Source organism: Anolis sagrei, chromosome 6, assembly GCF_037176765.1.
Source record: "Anolis sagrei isolate rAnoSag1 chromosome 6, rAnoSag1.mat, whole genome shotgun sequence".
Taxonomy (NCBI): domain Eukaryota; kingdom Metazoa; phylum Chordata; class Lepidosauria; order Squamata; family Dactyloidae; genus Anolis; species Anolis sagrei.
Genome location: NC_090026.1, coordinates 125,530,803 through 125,558,035, shown reverse-complemented (window position 1 = coordinate 125,558,035; position 27,233 = coordinate 125,530,803). Strand labels below are relative to the sequence as shown.

At 43.6% G+C, this 27,233-nt stretch overlaps 1 protein-coding gene across 2 annotated transcripts in view; it reads left to right on the top strand.

Moving 5' to 3' along the window:
* Window positions 1-27,233, top strand: part of CRHR2 (corticotropin releasing hormone receptor 2) — a 235,035-nt gene that overhangs the window by 174,950 nt on the left and 32,852 nt on the right. For both annotated transcript variants that reach the window (XM_060782649.2, XM_060782650.2), the window contains 4 exons: window positions 10,476-10,593; window positions 13,652-13,805; window positions 14,221-14,281; window positions 15,893-15,965. In XM_060782649.2, the coding sequence (XP_060638632.2) occupies window positions 10,476-10,593; window positions 13,652-13,805; window positions 14,221-14,281; window positions 15,893-15,965 (406 nt within the window). The remainder of the gene's footprint in view (window positions 1-10,475; window positions 10,594-13,651; window positions 13,806-14,220; window positions 14,282-15,892; window positions 15,966-27,233) is intronic.

Here is a 27,233-nt window from a genome sequence, read left to right as displayed (position 1 = left end):
GAGTTCGGGGAAAATAGACTTGACATTTGGGAGTTGTAGTTACTGGGTTTATAGTTCACCTACAATCAAAGAGCATTCTGAACCCCACCAACGATAGAATAGGGCCAAATTTCCCACACAGGATCCCCAAGGCCAACAGAAAATACTCAAGGCCATGCAGCCCAGGGCAAGAAAACATAATCAAAGCCCTCCCAACAAAGAACAAACCAGCCATAAGGGACCCCTAAAGAAGGACAATGATATGTTGCATTTTCCAGAGTAGCCAAACCAGACAATCTCCACATCAACACTGACAAAGAAACAACAAGAAATACTGTTTACCCACAAGCATGTGTTTTCTTATGGTCTTTGGTGACCCTTCTGTCACCCCCTCGCAGACCCTGCAGGGATCCCAAGCCCCAGGTTGAGAAACACTTTTCTAGATCAATTGTCTAGTTATGTAAATATCTTAGCTGCTCATCTGCAATGTAGAATTAATGTATTTTGACACCACTTTATCTGCCATAGCTCAATGCTAAGGAATCCTAGGATTTGTGGTTTTAGTAAGGCCCCCACACCCTTTGGAAGAAGGCTACAGACCTTGGAAAACTACAGGCACACTAAGTAGCATCTCCCAGCAGTATCTGCCGAACCCTGACTTATTGGGCAGAAGATACTGTTCTCTTGCCAATTTGGATGCAGCAGATGTTTCCATCTGCTCCAACCACAACCCATTTATTTATCTTTTATTATAGTCTGGGATAATGAACACAAATCAATTATGGATGCGTAATTATAGGTGAACATGTGAATGAGTTGAAAAGTTAAAGAAATGTGCCTGTGGTACTGATATGAACTGGAAATAGTTTTGGTTTCCTGATTAGATGCCATTGATAGGGACTTTTCTTCAACTTGCAACTTCTTTGGTTCCTGGGTTGTTGTAGGTTTTTTCGGGCTATATGGCCATGGTCTATAGGCATTCTCTCCTAACGTTTCACCTGCATCTATGGCAAGCATCCTCAGAGGTAGTGAGGATGCTTGCCAGAGATGCAGGCGAAACTTCAGGAGAGAATGCCTCTAGAACATGGCCATATAGCCCAAAAAAACCTACAACAATCCAGTGATTCCGGCCATGAAAGCCTCCGACAATACATTCTTTGGTTCCCCTTCTTTCCACCTTCCATTTTGGGGGGTTGGAGAATGGAGTTGAGCAGATCCATTGCTCCTCCCCAGTTGCCAAACAAGTTCCTTTCTCTGCTGATCTGCAGCACTAATGAGGAAACAAAAACAGATGGTGAACCCACTGCTGATGGAGTAAAAAAGAGATTTATTCAATGCCACACCAGAAGGAGTCTGCAGGCAGGAAGGGCAGCCGCCTCTGGGAAACCATGGCAGCCGTTCTTCTGGAGTCTTAAACGTAAGACTTAGAGCAGTGCATAGAGAGTTTGTAGAGTGTTTTTGATGCAGAATGTGTCTTCTGCACACACACCGGGGTTAAGACCTTGCCCTCCCCAGGCTTCCCCTCATAATTCAAAAAACGCTGGCTGCTTAACAAGGAGAGAGAGAGAAAACAGCAAATTCAGCTGGAAGTGGATAGGCTTAACTCCCCCAGCTTTTTGTTCATGTAAAGTAGGGTTTCTCAACCTTCCTAATGCTGCTACCCATTTAATACAGTCCCTCATGTTGTGGTGACCCCCAACCATAAAATTATTTTCATTGCTACTTCATAGCTATAATTTTGCTACTGTTATGAATCATAATGTAAATATCTGATATGCCAGATGTATTTTCATTCACTTGACCAAATTTGGCACAAATACCCCATACGCCCAAATCTGAATACTGGTGGGATTGAGGGGGGATTGATGTTGTCATTTGGATGTTGCAGTTGCTGCATTTATAGTTCACCTAAAATCAAAGAGTGTCCTGAACTCCACCAACGATGGAACTGAACCAAACTTGGCACACAGAACTCCCATGACCAACATAAAATAATGGAAGGGTTTGGTGGGCATTGAACTTGAGTTTTGGAGTTGTAGTTCACCTACTTCCAGAGAGCACTGTGGACTCAAACAATGATGCTTCTGGACCAAACTTGGCACGGATACTCAATATGCTCAAATGTGAAAACTGATGGAGTTTGGGGAAAATAGACCTTGACATTTTGGAGTTGTAGTTACTGAGATTTATAGTCCACCTACAATCAAAGAGCATTCTGAACCCCCCCCCCCCCCCCAATGATAGAATTGGGCCAAATTTCCTCCACAAAACTCCCATGACCAACAGAAAATACTGTGTTTTCTGATGGTCTTTGGTGACCCTTCTGACACCCCCTCGTGAGTCCCCCAAAGGTCCTGATCCCCATGAACCAGTTAGGACATTAAGATCGTCTGGGGAGGCCCTGCTCTTGGTCCCGCCGACTTCACAAGTACGCCTGGCGGGGACGAGAAACAGGGCCTTCTCAGTGGTGGCCCTCGGCTGTGGAACGCCCTTCCTACAGATATCAGATCGGCCCCCTCCCTATTGGCATTCCGGAGGAGAGTGAAGACCTGGATGTTCAAACAGGCATTCAATCAAGCAGTATAATTGAGTGTAATTGACTACTGGAACACGGAATAATGGATAATGAAATTGGATTCTGATTTTATTGATGAGATGTGATGGATTTGTTATATTGATGTATTGGTGTCTAATTAATTGCTATGCTACTGTTTTTAAATGTCCAATGATTTCCTATTGTGTATACTGAATTATTGTTGTTACCCGCTCATGCTCTTTTTCTTTAGGCCACATAACCATAGCATTTTTTTCAATTCCACTTCTCTTTAGTGTAATAACTATGTTGAGAATACAAGAAATTACATGCACCAGTGGAGCAATCCTTCTGACAGTGAAACCCTGTTGATTCTATGCTGCAGTTTAATATGGATTCTGTTGTCTTGCCGTCTTTGGCAATGGACACAAAACCCTCTTCAGTGTCTTCTAGCACTTACGAGCAATAGCCAAGATAAATGCAGCAATGGGCCATGAAATTACTCCCATTAGGAGTGCAGTTCATTCCGACCATGAGGAAAATGTGTAATGACATTTTCAACTATAGGGTGATTCCTGAAAGGCAGCACATGCATCCTGGGATTCCCGAAACTCAAGCTGAACATTCATCTCCATGGCCATTCTCTGTTATTACTGTTGACCAGAGCTCGTTTGGTAGTCTTACACTATGTTTTAATATGTGATTTTATAGATGTGTTTGACTATGTTGTGCCCCTCCTTCAGTCAAAAGCTAATAAATAAATTGTTGTTGTTATTATTACACATCCCTATGCCCTTCTGCCTTCTCGTCCAATACAGAATAGCTGTCTCGAGTTTATGGCTGCAGAAATACCCTTACCATTGCCCATAACTACACATTGAAAGGCATTTTTTTCGTGTCATGAGTGTCTTGAGAAACTGCAGGTCGCTTCTGGTGTGAGAGAATTGGCCGTCTGCAAGGACATTGCCCAGGGGACACCCAGATATTTTGATGTTTTACCACCTTTGTGGGCAGCTTCTCTCATGTCCCCACATGGGGAGCTGGAGCTAACAGACGGAGCTCATCTGCACTCACCCAAGATTTGAACCTGCGACCTGTTGGTCAGCATAGAATCATAGAATCAAAGAGTTGGAAGAGACCTCATGGGCCATCCAGTCCAACCCCCTGCCAAGAAGCAGGAATATTGCATTCAAATCACCCCTGACAGATGGCCATCCAGCCTCTGTTTAAAAGCTTCCAAAGAAGGTGCCTCCACCACACTCCGGGGCAGAGAGTTCCACTGCTGAACAGCTCTCACAGTCAGGAAGTTCTTCCTCATGTTCAGATGGAATCTCCTCTCTTGTAGTTTGAAGCCATTGTTCCGCGTCCTAGTCTCCAGGGAAGCAGAAACAAGCTTGCTCCCTGCTCCTCCCTGTGGATTCCTCTCACATATTTATACATATTTATACATGGCTATCATATCCCCTCTCAGCCTTCTCTTCTTCAGGCTAAACATGCCCAGTTCCTTAAGCAGTCCTGCCATGATTGCACATTTTGCATTGCGCTTGTAGATGCCCATGCGAAACTGATTGTGTATTCCTTGCAATTCACTAACATGTAATTCCATGTGCCTAAAGTTATACTTCCTCTTCCTGATGTAGAATCTCAGCCATAATGACATTACCACCACCACGATAATCAATTTATTAAATTTCAGTTGACACTTAACTTTCTGGGTCCACAGAAGAGGCCTTGGGCAGGAGGGGTTTGCATAACAAAAGGACACCCTATTTTGGCTCTCAAGAGGAGCTGAATAAGCAGCTATATTATGGTATATTATTTGAGTGTAGGGTGTGAACAAATGAAACCACAAACACTGTGGATACTCGGACTGCATTGTCCAGGCTTAGCAGTTGTGAGATTGCAGCTACACCATTGCCAGGGATTTATGTTTATAGTCATGAACAAATAAATATGACCACCCACCCACCCACCCCCCAAAATCTACTTTCATAGCCTGATAGCTTTCTGGCCAAAGTGTTTCTGAGGTCTTCATCAGACAGTTTCCCTTTTCTGTTTCTACACACTTCAAAGACAGTTCAAAGAGTGGTGGAGGCTTCTTCTTTGGAAGCTTTTGAACAGAGGCTGGATGGCCATCTGTCAGGGGTGATTTGAATGCAATATTCCTGCTTCTTGGCAGGGGGTTGGACTGGATGGCCCATGAGGTTTCTTCAAACTCTTTGATTCTATGATGCTATGATCCTATGAAAGACAGTTCAAAGAGAAACGATGCAGGACTACTTCCAGTGGTTGCTTGTCAAGCTCCATCTTCGCAGCATGTAGAAATGGGAGGATTATAAAGCTGGTCAGAAATCAACTTCAGTTCTGTCCATGCATTTAGAGATGCCTAAAAATGGGTACTTTTCCTTGTGAAGGGAAGTGGTGAATTTCTCCAGTTACACTTCGTTTTTATGAAGGGCCCTCCTTCTGTCGCTATTCATGGTTTAAGGACAGTGTGGGTCCCATTGAAAGAAGTATGCTGGTCTCAAGAGGAGGGATTCCAAAGAGATCCCATTGAAAGTGTTTTAAAATTGTGTTGGTCTGCTTGAACTGGGAGGAGATATCACCAGCCTGTGTGATGGGAAATTGAGCGAAGGGTTGAGCTAGAAAAGGGAGGAGGTGATCCTGTGTGATGGGGGTGAGGAAATCTTCCAAATCTCTTTGGAATCCCTCCTCTTGAGACCAGCATACTTCTTTCATTGGGACCCACACTGTCCTTAAACCATGAAATGCCACACAAAGAAGATGATTCCCCCCAGCCTCCACCCCAAATGGGATGAGATCCTAAGTTGCTGAGAATCACAATGCTGAAAATGATCCTGACAACAGAAGATCTCCATTCTGATTTTTTGCATCAGCATGAATGGATGCTCTATAAATCAGCATCCTCTTCCATGGCATGTTAGGTGGAGTCCTTCTGATTTCTTCAGATCTTTGTTTTGCACTTTGCTTGACCCGCGTTGGTTGGCTCTGCTGAGGTTTGTCTGGTTTGTGCCGCTGCCTTGGCCACTGCTGTGATGTTTATGGTTATGGGCCCTTTGGCTGAATCATTCCATGCTTTGCTAAGCCTTTTCTAATAACTTCAGTAACAGCTACCCAATAGGTGTGTTATCTTTTTTTAACTGCAGGTGTGGGTTCAAAAAAGACAGATCTGTTAATTAGTCAAAGATTTCAGTGCAACATAGCAAGAGTTTCTTGAACTTCCAATTACCTGTGCAGACTTTTCCCAACGAAATGAAATTAGAAATGCATTTGCTTATTATGGTTACCATTTAGACTCATAAGGTGGTTTTCTTTTTAAATGCCAATAAAAATCAAGGAAAAGATTCATGAGAACCACCACTCCTCTTAATGTTCCTCCAGCAACAGCAAGAGAATCCCTCTGGGCAGCGAAACCAAGAAATCCCAACTGGATGGCCCCCCACAAAGGAGGGTCTTCCTCCAGGGGCAAAGCAAGAATGGGCAACTTGGAAGTCCCAGAACAGACTCAGAAGTGGTGTTGAGAGATCAAAAGAGAACCTGTCAAAATACTGCTACCTAGAAGAGCAACTGTAGAGCAGAAGAAACAACTACGCATCTGGGTTGTTGTAGGTTTTTTCGGGCTATATGGCCATGTTCTAGAGGCATTATCTCCTGACGTTTCGCCTGGCAAGCATCCTCAGAGGTAGTGAGATCTACGTATCTGTATGCTTGCCCACTATGCCCTGCCTCATGGACAGAGAAAGAACTCCTTAAAGCTACAGACAATGCAGTCACTGTTGCCCGTTTTTGGTCTGAAACTATTTAGTAGGGCTGGGCAGTTTCGTTTCGTTAATTCGTAATTCGTTAATAATTCGTTAATTTTTCCAATTACAAAACGATAACGAACCATTCTGGAGCAATTTTTTAAAAAAACGAATTTTTAAATAGTTTTGTAAATGCTTCGTATTTCGTTATTGTATTCGTTTCGTTATTGTTTTGAGGTCGTTTCATTATTATTTCCGCATGTCTGGGGCAAGTTTTATGGTTGTTTTTTGTTTAATTAGTGAAAAAAAATTATAATATCACACCAACAGTCAACAACAGAGGGAGAGGGAAGCTTCAGAAGTTTTTGGAGGTTTTTTAGCGTATTTCGCGGTCGCGTCCGCCATTAACGAATTGATTCGTTATTGTTTCGGAAATCGATTCGTTAATGTTTTGTAATTTTTTTCACATTTACGAAATTTCGTAAATATCGAACTTTTTAAAGGAAAATTTTGTAATTATTTTAAATAACGAAACGCAAAAAACCCCAAAAAAGGAATCGATTTTAGAAACAAATTTTTCCGTTGTTACCCAGGCCTACTATTTAGCTGCTGTGTCCCCTTTACTTTACCAGTTTTACGCTTATTTATTTATGCAATGCTTTTGACACAAAATAAATAAATAAATATTTTATTTAAAGTATTATTTCTTTGACTTTTTTGCTGGTTGCTTGCAAATCCTGATTAACTGAGAGCGTATTGTATTCTGCACCAGCTGTCTCATTAACTGTATTGTGTAGGCTAATAATTCTGTGAAACTGTTTTGTATTCACGAAGTGATACTAGCCCTGACCCCCCAGAATTGATTTTTGCAATACGTCTTGCCTAAAACTTCACCTTTAAACCTTCCCATAATCTCTCTCCCTCTTTTATTCTGTCTTTCTCTCACACATACTCCCTTCAAGTGATCTTGACATATCAGTATTTCTCCTCCAAAGGTGATAAACACAACCGTTTCCACATTTTGCATTTCCTTTTTTGGTGTTAACCTTTTTCTTTTCGATTTCTTTTTTTGAAAACTCCCAAAAGCTTTGAAGCTGCAATGAGAGTTATAAAAAAATTCAATCCACCGCCTCAACTCCTGGAGAGTTTTGCAAAACAGAATTAGAATAGAAAGTTGGAACGTGCCGATGGTTGCGCCAGCTATAAAAATGTATTTATGCAGATATTTTAAGAAGAAAAATATTGCTCTTACAAGAATATAATTAACAGGCTCAAATCCTTTGTGGCTCTTGCAAATATGCTAAATATTTAACCAAGATGAATGTGAAAATGCATGTGAACCTCTATATGTTGTTCTCGGTCTTATTGCAATACTCAGTGCACCTCACCGGAGATGTTTTGCAATTGGAAATGGAGGAATAGCAATTCTATGTATGCATTGCTTCATGGAGTCGAATTGTTTGTACATTGCATCCTGTACCACCAATCCTCTAATTGGAGGCCACAAGAGAACGGCTGCCATGCCAGGATAAATTAACTTCTTATTGGCCTCTATGGGACCCAAACTCCCTGGCACAGTGCAGATAGCTTGGTATAATTCTAATTTTGTGGGCTGATTGATTTGTCTTCTTCTTGACAGTCTGTCCTTGGTGGAGAAGACTGTTCTTCAACTTTCATCAACATCCTCAATCATTGCTAGCTTGGATGCAAATCAGGAATGATTTGTGTGTGCCTGCCAATGAAATGGCACTAGGATTTACCCTCAATCCACATTGCACCCTAATAGCACTTTGGTACCTCTTTAGTGGCTGTAGAGCCATTCTGTGGAATCTTGGGAATTGTAGTTTGGTTAATTCCCTACTCCAATCCTATTAAACTACACCAGGCATGCGCAAACTTCATCCCAGTAGGCTGCTAGGAATTGTGGGACTTAAAGTCCAAAACATCTGGAGGACAGAAGTTTGCCCATGCTTTAACTACAGCATTGGAGCTCTTTGGTAGAGAATTCAAGCTATTTTACCAAGCTATAGATCCCAGATTCCACAGGAAGGACTCTTTGGCTGTTAATGAGGTACAAAACTGCTGTACAGTTGCATCTCCACATTTGTGTGGATTTTATCAATATGGTTTCTCAATGGGTCTTCCAGTGCTGGAGGTTGATCATAACATTGTGCCTAAAGATTCTAGGAAGAATCTGGTGGAAGTAGGCCATAAAGTAACACCGGAGGACCTAAAGATTCCCAGAGATACCACCTACATTTATCAACCAGTAATTTTTATTCACAGTTTTTCCTCTTTTGCAAGGGTCCTGCACCCAAACCCAAGCTTATGTTGAGGGCTTAACTGTATTATTGCTACACACTTCCACACTTCTTGCTTTTCTCTCTCTGGAAATTACAGGAACTCACTCAAAATGTTAGAGATGAGGGACCATCCAAATGATGTTTTTTCCATTGCGCACCTTCATCCAAAGCATTGGGGTGGAAGGCTTCTTTGAAGACACATACATGTTTATTTATGTATGCTGTCACTGGACATCTTTGTGTTTCTATTTTAACTGAGAAACAATCAGTAGGATTCCAGATCTGCAGAGAAATGTTCATGGATTTGGTGTGGATACAAAAACTGCATGATAGTAGTAAATTCTACTAAAAGGAATAGAATGTGGTCCAAGAATACCATATAAGGTCTCACTGGGGGACCTAGAAAAAGCCTAAATATGATATATATTTTGTCAGACATGGATAAATTGAATTACAGATGTTGGTCCCATAGATAGTGGAGTCATGCTGTATACTGCAATTATGGGAAATAGTTGTCAACCCAAGCAAATCTACACACATAAACCCCATATCTGTGCAGTGCAGGATTTCTGGCCAAGATCTTATTCTACAGATTACATTTTGCAACATTATGAATCCATAGCCAAATTACAGAAAATGGAATGATTTTATTTATTTCATTTATTTATCGTGTAATCAGCAACCAGACATTTGTATTACCTTTTTAACAAAAACAAACAAACAGACAGACAAAAAACAGAATTTGCAAGCTTGGTAGTTGATTAAATGTCCTTTGACCAGTATCTGGCCACTTGGAGTGCCTCTGGTGTTGCTGCAAGAAGGTCCTCCACTGAGCCTGTGGCAGGGCTGAGGTTGCATTGCAGCAGGTGGTCAGTGGTTTGCTCTTCTCCACACTCGCATGTCGTAGATTCCACTTTGTGGCCCCATTTCTTGAGGTTGGCTCTGCATCTCGTAATGCCAGAGCGCAGTCTGTTCAGCGCCTTCCAAGTCGCCCAGTCTTCTGTGTGCCCAGGGGGGAGTCTCTCACTTGGTATCAACCATTGATTGAGGTTCTGGGTTTGAGCCTGCCACTTTTGGGCTCTCGCTTGCTGGGGTGTTACAGCGAGTGTCTCTGTAGATCTTAGAAAACAATTTCTTGATTTAAGTTGTTGACATACTGACTGATACCCAAACAAGGGATGGGCTGGAGATGTCACTGCCTTGGTCCTTTCACTATTGGCTGCTACTTCCCGGTGGATGTCAGGTGGTGCGATACCGGCTAGACAGTGTAATTTCTCCAGTGGTGTAGGGTGCAGACATCCCATGATAATGTGGCATGTCTCATTAAGAGCCACATCCACTGTGTTAGTGCGGTGAGATGTGTTCCATACCGGGCATGCATACTCAGCAGCAGAGTAGCATAGCGCAAGGGCAGATGTCTTCACTTTGCCTGGTTGTGCCAGTCAGCTTTGGAATGATGGAATGATAATTAGCAAATGATAAAATAAATGATAAAGTTAGTAAATAATAAAGTTAGGCATTCAGACACTGGTAAGAAGGCTCCAATGTGAATAATGGATGTGCTCCAGTTGTACTCCAATGCAGCCTAACTGGTGTTTGGATGCATATTGCAACTATCCTGATGTGCATCACTGCCCATTGCACATTGGGCCATGATCCATCAGTCCTTCCAGTGGCTATAATTGCACATCAAATGTCCATACGTTATAGCATCAGGGCATTGAGTGAACATGGATATTCAACTACTCCTTTTCAGTTGTGTGCATACTTAAAGTCATATATGGAAATGTAAGTCCCAAGCAGAATCCTAGCCTCTGCCTCGCAGTTTGTGGATGCAGAATTGTTGGAGAGAGGGGAACTGTCCTTGTGTTGACTGTCATTTACTTCTCTCTCTAGGAGCATCCGATGCCTTCGCAATATTATCCATTGGAACCTGATCACGACGTTCATCCTGAGGAACGTGACGTGGTTTACGCTCCAGCTGATCGACCACAACATCCACGAAAGCAATGAGGTACTTCTTTTGTAGCAAAAGCCATTTCAGATTTACACCGCAGAGACTACAGTTGTCAAGAGATACTGCATCAAAGCATTGCTTCCCTTGCATGAATCATAGAATCATAGAATCAAAGAGTTGGAAGAGACCTCATGGGCCATCCAGTCCAACCCCCTGCCAAGAAGCAGGAATATTGCATTCAAATCACCCCTGACAGATGGCCATCCAGCCTCTGTTTAAAAGCTTCCAAAGAAGGAGCCTCCACCACATTCTGGGGCAGAGAGTTCCACTGCTGAACGGCTCTCACAGTCAGGAAGTTCTTCCTCATGTTCAGATGGAATCTCCTCTCTTGTAGTTTGAAGCTATTGTTCCACGTCCTAGTCTCCAAGGAAGCAGAAAACAAGCTTGCTCCCTCCTCCCTGTGGCTTCCTCTCACATATTTATACATGGCTATCATATCTCCTCTCAGCCTTCTCTTCTTCAGGCTAAACATGCCCAGCTCCTTAAGCCGCTCCTCATAGGGCTTGTTCTCCAGACCCTTGATCATTTTAGTCACCATCCTCTGGACACATTCCAGCTTGTCAATATCTCTCTTGAAATGTGGTGCCCAGAATTGGACACAATATTCCAGGTGTGGTCTAACCAAAGCAGAATAGAGGGGTAGCATGACTTCCCTAGATCTGGACACTATGCTCCTATTGATGCAGGCCAAAATACCATTGGCTTTTTTTGCCGCCACATCACATTGTTGGCTCATGTTTAACTTGTTGTCCATGACGACTCCAAGATGTTTTTCACACGTACTGCTCTCGTCTCATTGGCTGTGCTGTCCATCTCTGGTTGCCATACTTCGTACTGCTTCCATCTGCTATTATGTATTTATTTACCATATTTATATACCGCTTTTCTCAGCCCGGAGGCAACTCAGGCCGGTTTACAAACAGCAAAATTCAGTGCCCCCAATAACATAAAATATAATTTAAAATATTAACATATAATATAAATCATATAAAAACAATAAAGGTAATAAAAACAATAAAACTCTGCAATGCAAGGCTACTGTCTGCAGAAGGAGGATAAACCAGGGGTTGCAATCTTTGCAGCTTCATTTGCTTACAATATGTGCAGGCAACTGTAGGAAGGACTAAGGGCTACTTTTCTGGCCACAAAAAATGGAATTGATGAGAAATCCAGTTCTTGCCATTTATTTACCTCTCTCACCTGAAATTTTATCTCTCCAAGAACTTCACTATAATTTATGATGCTATTCCAATTTCACCTCTTGATGCTACCTTGAGAAGGAAAAAAAAACCCAATTTCAGTCTATTAATCTTCCACTGACTTTTTTTTTAAAGGAAAATTCCCGTAAATAATTTCTGCCTCCTGGCCAGGTTCCAAACCTAAACAATAGGAATCTGTCAGACCAAATTACGAACCATATTTCTCAACAACATAGAAATGTGATTTTCACCTTATTCTGCCTTATCTCATTTTGCCTCGCCTTTATCATCTCTGGGCATAAGCAGTCCTTTCCCACGAATACTGGGTGGATTTGGAAAACTCGCTTTCTCCCTATCGACATCTCATTCTTTGCAAAAACCACATCTCAGAGGAAACATCAAGTAACTTCAGCAAAAGTTTTCACCTGTGTTCAGTTTTCATTGGAAGGCATATGCGACTCTATACGCTAGCCATCAGGATTGGAAGCACAATGTGTCCAAATGCCATTCACTCATGAATATATGTGACTTTTGTAGATGTTCAGATTCTTTGTTTCATAGGTTATCTGCTGTGTAAACTGGATTCACTTTCCTTATCTTTCAAGAACCCCACCCCCATGCTTTCATCCATTTCATCTATGGCACTAGGCATGGGCAATCCATTGTTCTAAATGGTTCTAAAGTACTGTTCTGTCGCGCGCTGGGCTTGAAACGAATTGGTTTTAAAACAGGACGTGCAACTTTAGCCCAGCGGGAAGCCTGGGGGCCCAAAGAGAAATTCGCAAGGATTTTCACCACAAACAGTCTCTAGAGGGCTTGTAAAATATAATAAAGTCTTTTATTGGTGAACAATCAACAGAAACTTCTTTGTCTTCAAAAGGTTAAACAAATGCCTCCATGCTCTGTGCAACTGGTGGCTTCTAACTGTTACTTTACTCTAAAGGAAAATCCCTTTCCAAACTTCTCCCAGGCTAACTGTGATCCTAAACCTAACTGATGTGGGCTCCACTACCGGGTTGATCTGCGTCTCAAAGCACCGAGTGGACCTACCAGTAGGCCTGTAGTCACTTTAGCTGGAGTTCTTGGATGTTCAAAGTTGTTTTTCCCTCCGAAATTCCTCAGAGCTTTAGGGCTGTTTCCCTGGGAATCTTCGGGAATCCTTTTGCTCTTAAGACTGTTCTCCCCCAGGAGGTCTTAAGGGTTGAAGCCTTTGTACAGGAGAAGTCTGTACACGTCCTGTACATTGACTTTCCTTGTTGAGACTGACTGAAAATGGCTCCCTTCCTTTCTCAATTGTCCTGAACAGGGGACAGAACCAAAACTTAATGGTGATGGACAGGGGGTCTGCCCTATAACTGCAAACTTTAACAGGAAGCCACCCTTCTGCAAAATCTCAAGCCTTGGGCTGCAAGCAAACACTTAATACAAGGCAAATAAAGTGGGAGCTTCTGGTACAGCTGTACCAGCACAAGTACTTACAAAACTAGAAGGCACTGGTGCTTTGCTTCTAAAGTGTTGCTAAAGTTCTGGTGATGAAAATTTCCAAATTCTAACAAAATTTTAAAAAATCATTATTATTTTGTTATTGGCAATTTTTATGACAGAACCAATTAGGAACTGCCATTTATAATGTAATTTTGAAAGTTTTGTTAGAGTTCTGAAATTTTCACCACCAGAACTTTAGAAACACTTTAGAAGCAAAGCACCAGTGCCCTCTAGTTTTGTAAATACTTTAGAACCATTTAGAAACATGGATTACCCATGCCTATATGGCACACTTCCACCAGAATTTACTATTTCACTCCATACCTGACCTACAGTTCTTGCCCATAACTCCTCTCTGACCTCTTTGCCAGCTGTGGTGCCGGTGCCTTACAACGATCTTCAACTACTTTGTGGTTACCAATTTCTTTTGGATGTTCGTGGAAGGCTGCTACTTGCACACGGCCATCGTCATGACCTACTCAACCGACAAGCTGAGGAAATGGGTCTTCCTCTTCATAGGATGGTGTAAGTAGCACAAAAGGGAATCCACTGGGGAAATAATAGAAGTGGAAAGAACATTTCTTTGTGTTTGGTACCTTGCAGATAAAAAATAGTGAACAAATAATAATGCAGCACTAACATGCCTGCCATTTTCTGGTAGGATTCTCACTTTGCAAAATATCCTGGGAAATTTGATATGCAAATAAACAGACCTCACAACCTCTGAGGATGCTTGCCATAGATGCAGGCGAAACGTCAGGAGAGAATGCCTTTAGATCATGGCCATATAGCCCGAAAAAAACCTACAACAACCCAGTGAGTCTGGCCATGAAAGCCTTCGACAATACAGATCTTTTTCTGTCCAAATCACATTTTATACTAATGATAGTGATGTTTGTAGACCTGGTCTAGAGCTTTCCTGTTTTTCGTTCCTCTGCAGGTATTCCTTGCCCAATAATTATCGCTTGGGCTGTCTGCAAACTCTATTATGATAATGAACAGTGAGTACCAACATTCATTTCTCCATATTCTTTCCTGACCTCAGATGGGACCCACACTGTAGAATTAATGCAGTTTGACACCAGTTGAGCTGCCTTGGCTCAATGCAATGGAAATCTGGAATTTGTAGTTTGGTGAGGCACCAGCCCCAGGGAAGACCTTGCAACACTACAATTCCCAGGTTCTCATAGTATCGAGCCATGACATTTCAAGTGATGTCAAACTGCATTATGTCCACAGTCTGGATTCACATTCAGAGATGGTTGTGTCAGTTCTTTCCTCCAAAATGTAGCCTACAAACATTTGATATTCAGTGGTGGTCTCACCAATCCTGCTCCTTCTGATCCTGCTTAGCTTACAAGATCAGACAAATCTGTTGCCTTTAGGCTGGTGGTTCTCAACCTTCCTAATGCAGCAACCACTTAACACAGTTCCTCATGTTGTGTTGACCCCCAACCATAACATTATTTTCGTTGCTACTTCATAACTGTAATTTTGCTACTGTTATGAATCATAATGTAAATATCTGATTTGCAGGATGTATTTTCATTTACTGGACATAATTTGGCACAAATACCCAATACATCCAAATTTGCATACTGGTGGGGTTGGGGTGGGGGTTGGTTTTGTCATTTGGGAGTTGAAGTTGCTGGGATTTATAGTTCACCTACAATCAAAGAGCATTCTGAACTCCATCAAAGATTGAATTGAACCAAACTTGGCACACAGAACTCCCACGACCAACAGAAAATACTGGAAGGGTTTGGTGGGCATTGACCTTGAGTTTTGGAGTTGTAGTTCACCTACATCCAGAGAGCACTGTGGACTCAAACAATGATGGATCTAGACTAAACTTGGCATGAATATTCAATATGCCCAAATGTGAACACTGGCGGAGTTTGGGGGAAATAGACCTTGACATTTGAGGGTTGTAGTTGCTGGGATTTATAGATCACCTATAATTGATGAGCATTCTGAACCCCACCAGTGATAGAACTGGGCCAAATTTCCCACACAGAGACCCTCATGACCAACAGAAAATACTGTTTTCTGATGATCTCTAGCAACCCTTCTCTCACCCCTGTGCGCCCCCCCCCCCCCCAGGTTGATAAGCACTGCTTTAGGTTATTTAGTCAATATTCATGCTTTGTTTTTAAAATAAGTAAGTATTTTAGCTCTGAAGGCTTCCAACTGTACTTGCAACTGGTATTACATTGTGTGACACATATTGAAGCTGAAGCAAAAAAATGGTCCCCAAGTCATCCCTTTCTGGGCTGCTGAAGAATCCTTTAAAAAACACTGGCAAGTATTAAAATTTTCCAGTTCCAAAGAGCTATTTCCCCCAATGTTTGTATAGCATTCACCACTTCAGCAATTATTTACGGTATAAAAAAATATTTAAAATGGTGTATGACTGAGCAGCTCAAAAAAGAAAAGAAAAAAAGAATATTGGATGGCTTTCATACGCCTAGCTTGACTGTTACACAAACCCAGAAATTTAGAAGCCTAATTATGAGCAGTTCCTAAAGGTGCATTACAGTCCCATTATATAGTAGTTTATTTGACCTATGTGGTTTGCACTAACTTAAAATATGTTTTGTTTCTGTTTACAGATGTTGGTTTGGAAAGGAGCCGGGCAAGTACATCGACTACATCTACCAAGGACCGGTGATTCTTGTTCTGCTGGTAAGGAGACCCTTGGTTATGCAACTTGGGAAAAGTACTTTTTGAACATGACAGTGGTCAACTGGAGACTTCTGGGAGTTGTAGTCCAAAAAAAGTAACTTTCCTGGGCCTATGTGAAAACTAGGGAAGTTGGTACAGGCCAATTTAGACAGTGTTGACCTTGGATGAGCAAGACTTGCAATTAACGCTTCCCATTTTTCTGGTAGGAAGCAGTTTTCTATGATTCTCTTGAAGATCCCAGATTGCTCAATTTGAAAGCTAAGATATTTATTTATTTACAGTATTTATATTCCGCCCGTCTCACCCCGCAGGGGACTCAGGGCGGATTACAATGTACATATACATGGCAAACATTCAATGCCATAGACACACAACATATATAGACAGACACACAGAAGCTATTTAACATTCCAGCTTCATGAGGATATTCTGGCCACCAGGGGAGCTGTCGCTTCACCATCCACTTGTGACACCAGTGGAGTACTTCCTCATTCTTTTGCATGCTTGCTGGAGATTTCATGGCATCATAAATTAGTTACATTAGCCTCCCCACATAAGCGGTACCTAAATTTCCCATTCAACAGATGCAACTGTCTTTCAGGCTGTAAAGGTCGACAGCAAGCTACACAAATTGTCAGAAGCTTACTTCAACTTGGGCTGGCTTTGAACCCGTGACCTTTCGGTCAGTAGTGATCTTAATGCAGCTGATTCCCAGCCAGCTGCGCCACAGTCCCAGTACCACGTTAATAAATAAACTGCTGTCTTTTGTTTAATATAGGCCTCTCTTTTTGCTAAAATGGGGCGATTTTGCACCTACATCCTCCCATTTCTACATACGTTTGTGAAAGCTGGGCAATGAAGTAAGTTCATAGGGGGGGAAATCAACATGTTGGAAATGTGGCGCAAGAGCTGAGTTCTGTGGATATTGTGGACTACTAAAAAGAGATGCAGAAAGTAGGAGAGAAAGAAAAAGCCTATATTGTGGTTGGATAGTCTCAGCTGAAGAAGAAGCCACAACTCCGGCTTTGCAAGACCTGAGCAGAGCTGTGCAAAACAGGATGACTTGCAAAGTTCTCATTCATGGGATCGCCATAAGAAAGTCAGTCCAATGGCATTTAACAGCAAAGGGACCTTTTACACTATGCAACTATAATATCTATAGCATTCCATCTTTACTATGGCAACCTCTAATGGAAATCTATAATTTGTAGCTTGTGGGAGCTCTGGAGCTCTCTGGCTGGGGATTCTAGACATCCCTCCCCAAACTGCCAGCCCCCGGATTCTGGAGGTTGTTTCCATGGCAGTTAAAGAGGAATCATAACACTATAATTGTGTAGTGTAAAAGGAGCTCTATGCGTTTCCAGAGCTCCTTTTACAGTACGCAGTATTTCAAATAGGTAGTGTGGGTCTGCTTTTGGCTGATGAGATAGGGTTGTTGTTGCTGCTGTTGTTGTTTAGTGCTTTCAAGTCATTTCAGACTTAGGTTGACCCTGAGTGAGGGCTGGGTAAATTACCTTGGAGGGCTGTATCTGGCCCCAGGGTCTTAGTTTGAGAACCTTAGTCTAGACACAGGTCCGCAGCTTGGGGGTCCTCCTGGACTCAGTGCTGACGCTTGATGCTCAGTTGTCAGCCATGGCCAGGAGGGCCTTTGCACAGTTAAAGATTGTGTGCCAGCTGCGACCATACCTCGAGAAGTCTGAGTTTACCATGGTGGTCCATGCCTTAGTTACCTCAAGATTGGACTACTGTAATGCACTCTACGTGGGGCTGCCCTTGAAGACAATTCGGAAACTACAGTTGGTACAAAGGTCAGCGGCCAGATTGTTAACTGGGGCATGTTACAGGGAGTGGTCAACCCCCCTGTTTAAACAGCTCCACTGGCTGCCGATAAGTTTCTGGTCCCAATTCCTATTCTACTTTTCATTCTATACACCTTACTGACCAACCTGTCCTTTAACTCGTTTTGCATATTGGTCCCCTCCCTCCAAAAATGAGACTAAAGATACTTTTATTGCTGTTTAAAGGTAAAGGTTGTCCCCTGACATTAAGTCCAGTCATGTCTGACTCTGGGGTGTGGTGCTCATCTCCATTTCTAAGCCGAAGAGCCAGCGTTGTCCGTAGACACCTCCAAGGTCATGTGGCCAGCATGACTGCATGGAGCGCCGTTACCTTCCCGCCGAAGCGGTACCTATTGATCTACTCACATGTTTTCGAACTGCTAGGTTGGCAGAAGCTAGGGCTGACAGCGGAAGCTCACGCCGCTCCCCGGAATCGAACCTGTGACCTTTCGATCAACAAGCTCAGCAGCTCAGGGCTCCATTGTTGCTTATGATGCTTGTTTTATTGTTTATGATGATGCTATTTTATGTTGTTTTAGTATTTTGTTGTTCTGTTTTTAACTGTATGTTGCCTGGGCATGGCCGCATGTAAGCCGCCCCGAGTCCCTTCGGGGAGATGGAGGTGAGGTAGAAAAACAAAGTTCTCCTCCTCCTCCTCTTCTTCTTCGTCATCTTCTTCTAATGAGGAAGAATACGAAGAGAATGCATTGGTTTACTTTTGCCTCAACCTACGTGAAAGGGCATGATACTTCTCCCTCCTTTCTTTCCCAGTGAATTATCTTAATGCAAACTACTTTTGCACTTTGAGCCCAGTTTGCTGAAGCAAGCAGAGGACAAAAAGGGAAAACAGGAGAGAAACCACCTTGAAAAGTGAGATGGCAGATGAGTATTTGGGGCTTTCCCTGCCAGATAGGGACAATTGGACAATTCGTGAAGCCCAGGATATGAGGTGCCTTGTGAAAGAGATGCTATGAAAGGTTTCTATTGAGGGTGGTGTGTTGGAGCTGAATGCCACCTTGCAACACATGCCATCTGCCCCCTTGCTGCTCCTCTGTCTTTCCATTTTGCTTTACATTAAACCAGCTTCTGCGTTGCCTAGGAGTCCGGTTGCTATTGTTGCTCGTTCTTCATCCCGAATGAGATTTAATTGGTGTGTGAGTTATTAAGGCTCTACAGATTGGATATGGGGCTCAGCAGAGGGGTGAAAACGGAGGCAGGGAAACTACAAACCAACTGCAGAGACCACTCAGCTATGAATTATATGGCAAGACCTGTCCCTGGAGGCTTCTTTCCCCTCTGCTCCAGAAGTGCCCTTAGCAATTCAAACAGTAAGGAAAATATTGGAGTCAGCAGCTCACTGCCGAAGGAGAGAGCTCTCTCAGCATATGCTTTCCGTGGAAAGATGTGTCATGGGATATAATTAATTGTAATACCATGGCTAGGTTTATTTTTTTAAGTCTGAAACCCAGTATTACCTCTTTACCTTTTCTTCTTATGCTTACTTACTTCGGCAATCCCTCATAACCTGAGAATAATGGTCCTCCAGGTGTAGTGTCTTGGCGGTGGGTTTGTAGGTGGCTGTGGAGCCCTATTCTTGATCCGCATGTTCTCTGAAAAATCCTGCAAATTTCCTGAGAAGACAAGCGGACAAATGTCAGCATGCTGGAAGAAGCAAAGACCACCAGCATCGAAGCAATGGTCCTCTGCCATCAACTCCACTGGACCGGTCACGTTGTCCAGATGGCCAACCACCATCTCCCAAAGCAGTTGCTGTACTATGAACTCAATAATGGAAAATGGAATATTAGTGGGCAGAAAAAGAGATTTAAAGATGGGCTCAAAGCCAACCTTAAAAACTCTGGTATAGACACTGTGAACTGGGAAGCCCTGGCCCTTGAGCACTCCAGCTGGAGGTCAGTTGTGATCAACAGTACTGTAGAATTTGAAGAGGGCAAAAAAGAGAAACCAAGAAGAAGGCACATCAAGCCAACTCCGACTGGGACTGCCTTCTACCTAGAAACCAATGCCCTCACTGCAGGAGAAGATGCAGGTCAAGAATAGGGCTCCACAGCCACCTACAGACCCACCACCAGTACACTGAACTTGGAAGACAGTCTTACTCAGACAACAAAGGATCGCCTAAGTAAGAAGTAAGTAATTAATTGTAATACCATGGCTAGGTTTATTTTTTAAGTCTGAAACCCAGACTTCTCTCTTTGCCTTTTCTCCTTACGCTTACTTACTTAGGGTTGTTGTAGGTTTTTTTCTGGGCTATATGGCCATGTTCTAGAGGCATTCTCTCCTGCCTCTAGAACATGGCCATATACCCAAAAAACCTAAAACAGCCCAGTGATTCCGGCCATGAAAGCTTTCGACACTTACTTACTTACTAAGGCAATCCCTCGTAGCCCGAGGATGATTTTCCTCCAAGTCTAATGTCTTGGTGGTGGGTTCATCGGTGGCCATGGAGCCCTATTCTTGATTCACACGTTCTCCCGCAATAAGGACAATGGTTTCCAGGTGGAAAGCAGTCCTGTCAGGGTTTGCTTGATGCACCTTCCTCTTGGGACATTTCTCCCTTTCACTCTCTATTCTGACCTCTTCAAATTCTGCAGCACTGCAGGTCCCAGCTGACCTCCAGTTAGAGCACACAAGGGCCAGGGCTTTCCACTTCTCCTTATGCAAATCGTCCATTGTTATTGTATATTGCTTCTGACTTATGGCGACCTTAAAGCAAACCTATTGCAGGGTTTTCCTAGCAAAGTTTGCTCATTGACTTCCTCTGAGGACGAGAGAGTGTGACCGACTCAAGGTCACTCTGTGGGATTCATTGCTGAGTGGGGATTCAAACCTGCATCTCCAGAGTTGTGGTGCACTAGGGATGCATCTACACTGTAGAATTAATTAAGTTTGATACCACGTGAGCAGCCATGGCAATGGAATCCTATGAGCTGTAGTTGTAGAAGGTATTTTGCTTCCTCTCCTAAAGGGTGCAGGTGCCTCACCAAACTATAACTCCCAGGATTCCATAGCATGGAGCCATAGCAGGTGAAGTGGTATCAAACTGCATTAATTCTACAGTGTAGATCAGTGTAGATCAGGCATGGGCAAGCTAGGTCCCTTCAGGTGTTTTGGATGTCAACTCCCACCATTCCTAACAGCCTCAGGCCCCTTCCTTTTCCCCCTCAGCCGCTTAAGCTGAGGCTGTTAGGAATGATGGGAGTTGAAGTCCAAAACTCCTCAAGGACCGAAGTTTGTCCATGCTTAGTATAGATGTATCCCTAGCCTATTTGGCAATTTCTTTGAACCTCCTAAAGCCATTTTGCTGCCATTCTCATATACTGTACTAGTCTCCATCTCTTCCCCCGTTGCACATCCATCCTTCCAAAAAGGAAACATTCAAGCTCTAATTGAATGTTCATCTTCATAGGCAATCAAACAATCCTTTTTATCCGCTTCACTTCCAGTCGTCATTATCTCCATGGAATATCTGTTATCAAAACATATATTGTCTGAAATGCAAACATCATATTAGACAAAATCATATTTTTCAGCTCAATCTCAGTGCTCTTAAAAATCTTCCGACTTCTTTTTCTGGTTGCAGTGTAAACAGGGGCGGCTCGTCCATTACACGAAGTAAGCGGTTGCAGAACACTTTTTTTGCCAGGGGCGCAGAGGCGCCTCTGTAAATGCCCCTCGATTGCCACTTGAGGAGCGCCCCCTCAGCTCACAACAGCCCTAGCAGTCCGCGGGGAGCCTCAGCTTTCTTGCCTCGCTGCCGGGCGATCCTCTTCCCAAAGGGGCCAGGCCCTTGAGCCTCGCCTAGCCCCTCTCGTTCCTGCTCAACCCGGCCACCGGGTGCGCGAGCAGAGCCAGCACTCAATCGTTCTCCACGTTAGATCCCCATGACTGGCTCCCTTTCCCGATCCCCCGGCGCTCCACCCGCCTCCTCTCCTCTCCCCAATCCGCGGGTGGGCCAAGGGGCGGAGCCACCATGCCTGGTCCGCTTTGGGGCCGGAGGCGTGTCTGAAGACCCCAGCGTGCGCACCAAAAGTCACCTCTTCTCCTGACTTTCTCTTCAGCCATTGGGACCAAGAGAGAGAGAGAGAGAGAGAGCCCCTCTGGCTGGAGGTATCTCCCACCTCCGCTCCCTCCTTTCTTTTTGTGCCTACCTTCAGGAAAGGTGGGCATCTCCATCTCTCTCTCTCTCTCTCTCTCTTCGTCCCAATGGCTGAGGAGAAAGTCAGGAGAAGAGGTGACTTTTGGTGCACACGCCGGGGTCTTCAGGCACGCCTCCAGACCCAAAGCGGGCCAGGCAAGGGAGCAAGTGCAACAAGTGTAGTTACTGGAATGTATAGTTCACCTACAATCAAAGAGCATTCTGAACTCCACCAATGATGGAATTGAACCAAATATGGCACACAGAACTCCCACGATGAACAGAAAATATATATCAATGATTGGTTGGGGGGGGGGGGTGTGTGTGCCAAAATACTGTTTGCTTACCATTGAAAATTACCTAGGGCCGCCTCTGAGTGTAAATCAACAAAGGATGAGAGTCTCTGTCGAAGGCTTTCATGGCTGGAATCACTGGGTTGCTGTAGGTTTTTTCAGGCTATGTGGCCATGTTCTAGAGGCATTCTCTCCTGACGTTTCACCTGCATCTATGGCAAGCATCCTCAGAGGTAGTGAGGTCTGTTGGAACTAGGAAAATGGTTTTATATATCTGTGGAATGACCAGGGTGGGACAAATGACTCTTGTCTGCTGGAGCTATGTGTGAATGTTTCAACTGGCCACCTTGATTGGCAGTTGTTTGGTGTGGCTTGTAAGTGCCTGGGGCAATCTTTTGTTGAGAGGTGATTAGATGTCCCTGATTGCCCCAGGCACCAACAAGCCACACCAAACAACTGCCAGGCCATCAAATGCTAATCAAAGTGGTCAGCTGAAACATTCACACATAGCTCCAACATCAGTTGAAACATTCACACCTAGCGCCAACAGACAAGAGTTCTTTGTCCCACCCTGGTCATTGCACAGATATATAAACCCATTTTCCTTCTTCCATCAGACCTCACTACCTCTGAGGATGCTTGCCGTAGATGCAGGCGAAACATCAGGAGAGAATGGCTCTAGAAAATGGCCATATAGCCCGAAAAAAAACCTACAACAACCCGATGAGAGTCTCTATTTAATGCCAAAACCAAGCACAGCAAGAAGTGCTATTCATAGCCTCCGATGCTCTTGTTGAAAAGTTCAAGGTCCGTGGTCAGTTGAGCTCTTTGCTCCTTAAGGCACCGGTTTGTTTTGCTTGTCTTTGGATTCTGCAACGTTGCACCTTGTGCACTTCTTCTGCAGGGCATCAATTGCTCCAGTGAATTAAAGGGGTTTTATAGCTGCTCTCACAGCGGTGGTTCAATTGCACCATCCCCGTGGGAGGCTTTAAAGACATTGAAGAGAACAAGCTGCCCAGGCTTAAAGCACATACAGACACACACACACACACACAAGATCTATGCCAGCTCACAGAGGCAACACAATTTCATGTATCTGCTGTTGGATCATAGAAGGGTTGTTTTTAGATTTTGAAGAGCTGCATTTTAGTTGGACTCCCTCCTTCCTTTCAAGGGCTCATTTCTCCTTTATTTTTGGAGCTATTGTGATGAAACTTGCTATACTTGTGTCACACATTTTCCACTGTTAGCCCACCAAGTTTCAGAACGTTACACTCATCCACTATTTTTTGGGGGGGGGGGAATTGAATTTTTTACAAACAATATTTTTTAAAAGGCAAGAGCTGGGTTGTTGTAGGTTTTTTCAGGCTATATGGCCATGTTCTAAAGGCATTCTCCTTTGACGTTTCGCCTGCATCTATGGCAAGCATCCTCAGAGGTAGTGAGGTCTGTTGGAAGTAGGAAAATGGGTTTATATATCTGTGGAATGACCAGAGTGAGACAAAGGACTCTTGTCTGCTGGAGCTAGGTGTGAATGTTTAAACTGACCACCTTGAGTAGCATTTCTTCCTCTCTTCCTGTCCCCTTTGCAGTGGAGCAGATGGAGCGCCTTTGGAAATGCCTACACAACAGATTGCCTCGCTTTTTCCCTGCGCAGGGTTGCTAGGCATACATTTCCAAGACATTTGTATCCTCTTGTTTCCTCCTTCCTTTGCAGAATTCGATGGGGTATGGAGCAGCCACTCAGAGCTGTGGAATGACCAGGGTGGGACAAAGAACCCTTGTCTGCTGGAGCAAGGTGTGGATGTTTCAACTGATTTGATGGCCTGGCAGTGCCTGGGGGAATCTTTTGCTGAGAGGTGATTAGATGTCCCAGATTGTTTCCCTTCTGTTGTTTTGCTGTTATAATTTTAGATTGTTTTAATACTGGTAACTGGATTTTGTTGATTTTCATGGTTTCCTCCTTTCTGTTGAAATTGTCCACATGCTTGTGGATTTCAATGGCTTCTCTGTGTAGTCTGACATGGTGCTTGTTGGAGTGGTCCAGCATTTCTGTGTTCTCAAATAATATGCTGTGTCCAGGTTGGTTCATGAGGTGCTCCGCTATGGCTGACCTCTCTGGTTGAAATAGTCTGCAGTGCCTTTCATGTTCCTTGATTCGTGTTTGGACAATGCTGTGTTTGGTGGTCCCTATGTAGACTTGTTCACAGTTGCATGGTATACGGTAGACTCCTGCAGAGGTGAGAGGATCCCTCTTGTCCTTTGCTGAACTTAGCATTTGTTGGATTTTCTTGGTGAGTCTGTAGATAGTTTGTATGTTATGTTTCCTCATCAGCTTCCCTATGCGGTCAGTGGTTCCCTTGATGTATGGCAAGAACACTTTTCCTCTGGGTGGATCTTCGTCTTGAGTCTCATGGCTTGTTCTTGGACTTGCAGCTCTTCTGATGTCTGAGGTGGAGTCTCCATTGGCCTGGAGAGCCCAGTTGAGGTGGTTCAGTTCCTCTTGGAGGAGGTGGGCTTCGCAGATTCTTTTTGCACGGTCTGCCAAGGCTTTAATGGTGCTTCTTTTTTGACTTGGGTGATGTCCACAAGCATGTGGACAATTTCAGCAGAAAGGAGGAAACCATGCTAGTGCCTGGGGGTTCAAGAGAACCACTGACCGCATTGGGAAGCTGATGAGGAAACACAATATACAAACTATCGACAGACCCACCAAGAAAATCCAAGAAATGCTACGTTCAGCAAAGGACAAGAGGGATCCTCTTGCTTCTGCAGGAGTCTACCGTGTATCATGCAGCTGTGGACAAGACGTCTCCATAGGGACCACCAAACACAGCATTGCCCAGACACGAATCAAGGAACATGAAAGGCACTGCAGACTACTTCAACCAGAGAAATCAGCCATAGCAGAGCACCTGATGAACCAACCTGGACACAGCATATTATCTGAGAACACAGAAATGCTGGACCACTCCAACAAGCACCATGTCAGACTAAGAGAAGCCATTGAAATCCACAAGCATGTGGACAATTTCAACAGAAAGGAGGAAAGCATGAAAATGAACAAAATCCAGCTACCAGTATTAAAACAATCTAAAATTATAACAGCAAAACAACAGAAGGGAAACAATCTGGGACATCTAATCACCTCTCAACAAAAGATTTCCCCCAGGCACTGCCAGGCCATCAAATGCTAATCAGTTGAAACATCCACACCTTGCTCCAGCAGACAAGGGTTCTTTGTCCCACCCTGGTCATTCCACAGCTCTGAGTGGCTGCTCCATATCCCATCGAATTCTGCAAAGGAAGGAGGAAACAAGAGGATACAAATGTCTTGGAAATGTATGCCTAGCAACCCTGCGAAGGAGAGAAGCGAGGCAATCTGTTGTGTAGGCATTTCCAAAGGCGCTCCATCTGCTCCATTGCAAAGGAGACAGAAAGAGAGGGGACCGAGAAATGCCATGGATTCGCTCCGTAGTCTCTTCTCACACCCCTCGAAGCATTTCAGTGCTGACAACGTTCCAAGTCAGTTTTTGCAATGCACAGGCGACAGAGTAAGATCAAACTAAATCGGGTTCTCAACGCCTTGTTTCCTCGCAATTTCCAATCAGACGCCCGCAGGAAATGCAGACAAAAAGCATGAAAGCACAAGGCTTTCATGTGCGCTTGACATCGGGCATCTTATATTCCTCGACACACTGTTACTAAACCCGGAATTTCATCAGAATATTGTCATTATAGTGTATCGAGACTCAGGCTTAAGGGCACTCTTGAGTAGCAAGGGAAGGAGAAGCAAAACCAGACCACTAAGAAATGAGAGAGGAAACTCATCTGGAAAAGGAAGCCGTTTAGACAAAGATATGTGCCACTAACAATCTGGGCCAGCTCCACAATTGTAACAGGCTGATACCACTTTAACTGCCATGGCACCATCCTATGAAAACTTGAGATTTATAGTTTTCTGAGTGCCCTTCCACACAACCCTATATCCCAGAATATCATGGCACAAAATCCCATGTTATCTGCTTTGAATTAGAATATATGGCATTGTAGACTCAGATAACCCACTTCAAAGCAGATATTGTGGGGTTTTCTGCCTTGATATTCTGGGATATAGGGCTGTGTGGAAGGGCCCTGGGATACTTAGAATTCACTTGTGTTGTTGTGTTGTTGTTTTGTAGTTCTAGAGCAATGGTTCTCAACCTTCCTAATGCCGTGACCCCTTAACACAGTTCCTCATGTTGTGGTGACCCACAACCAGCAAATTATTTTCATGACAACTCCACAACTGTAATTTTGCTACTGTTGTGCAGCATAATGTAAATATCTGATCTGCAGGATGTATTTTCATTCACTGGACCAAATTTGGCAAAAATACCCAATACACCCAAATTTGAACACTGGTGGCATTGGATAGGGGATTGATTTTGTCATTTGGGAGTAGTAGTTGCTGGGATTTATAGTTCACCTACAATCAAAGAGCATTCTGAACTCCACCAATGATGGAATTGAACCAGACTTGGCACACAGAATTCCCGTGACCAACAGAAAATACTGGAAGGGTTTGATGGGCACTGATCTTGAGTTTTGGAGTTGTAGTTCACCTACATCCTGAGAGCACTGTGGACTCAAAAAATAATGGATCTGGACCAAATTGGACATGACAATCAATATGCCCAAATGTGAACCTTGCTGGAGTTTGGGGAAAATAGACCTTGATATTGGAAGTTGTAGTTACTGGGATTTATAGTTCACCTACAATCAAAGAGCATTCTGAACCCCACCAAGATTAGAATTGGGCAAAACTTCCCACACAGAACCCTCATGACTAACAGAAAATACTGTGTCTTTGGTGACCCCTCTGACACCCCCTCGCGACCCCTCCAGGAGTCCTGACCCCCAGGTTGAGAAACGCTGTTCTAGAGATTTTAAGTATCACCCCAAGCTACAAGTGTTATGATTCTGCAAGAAAAGAGCA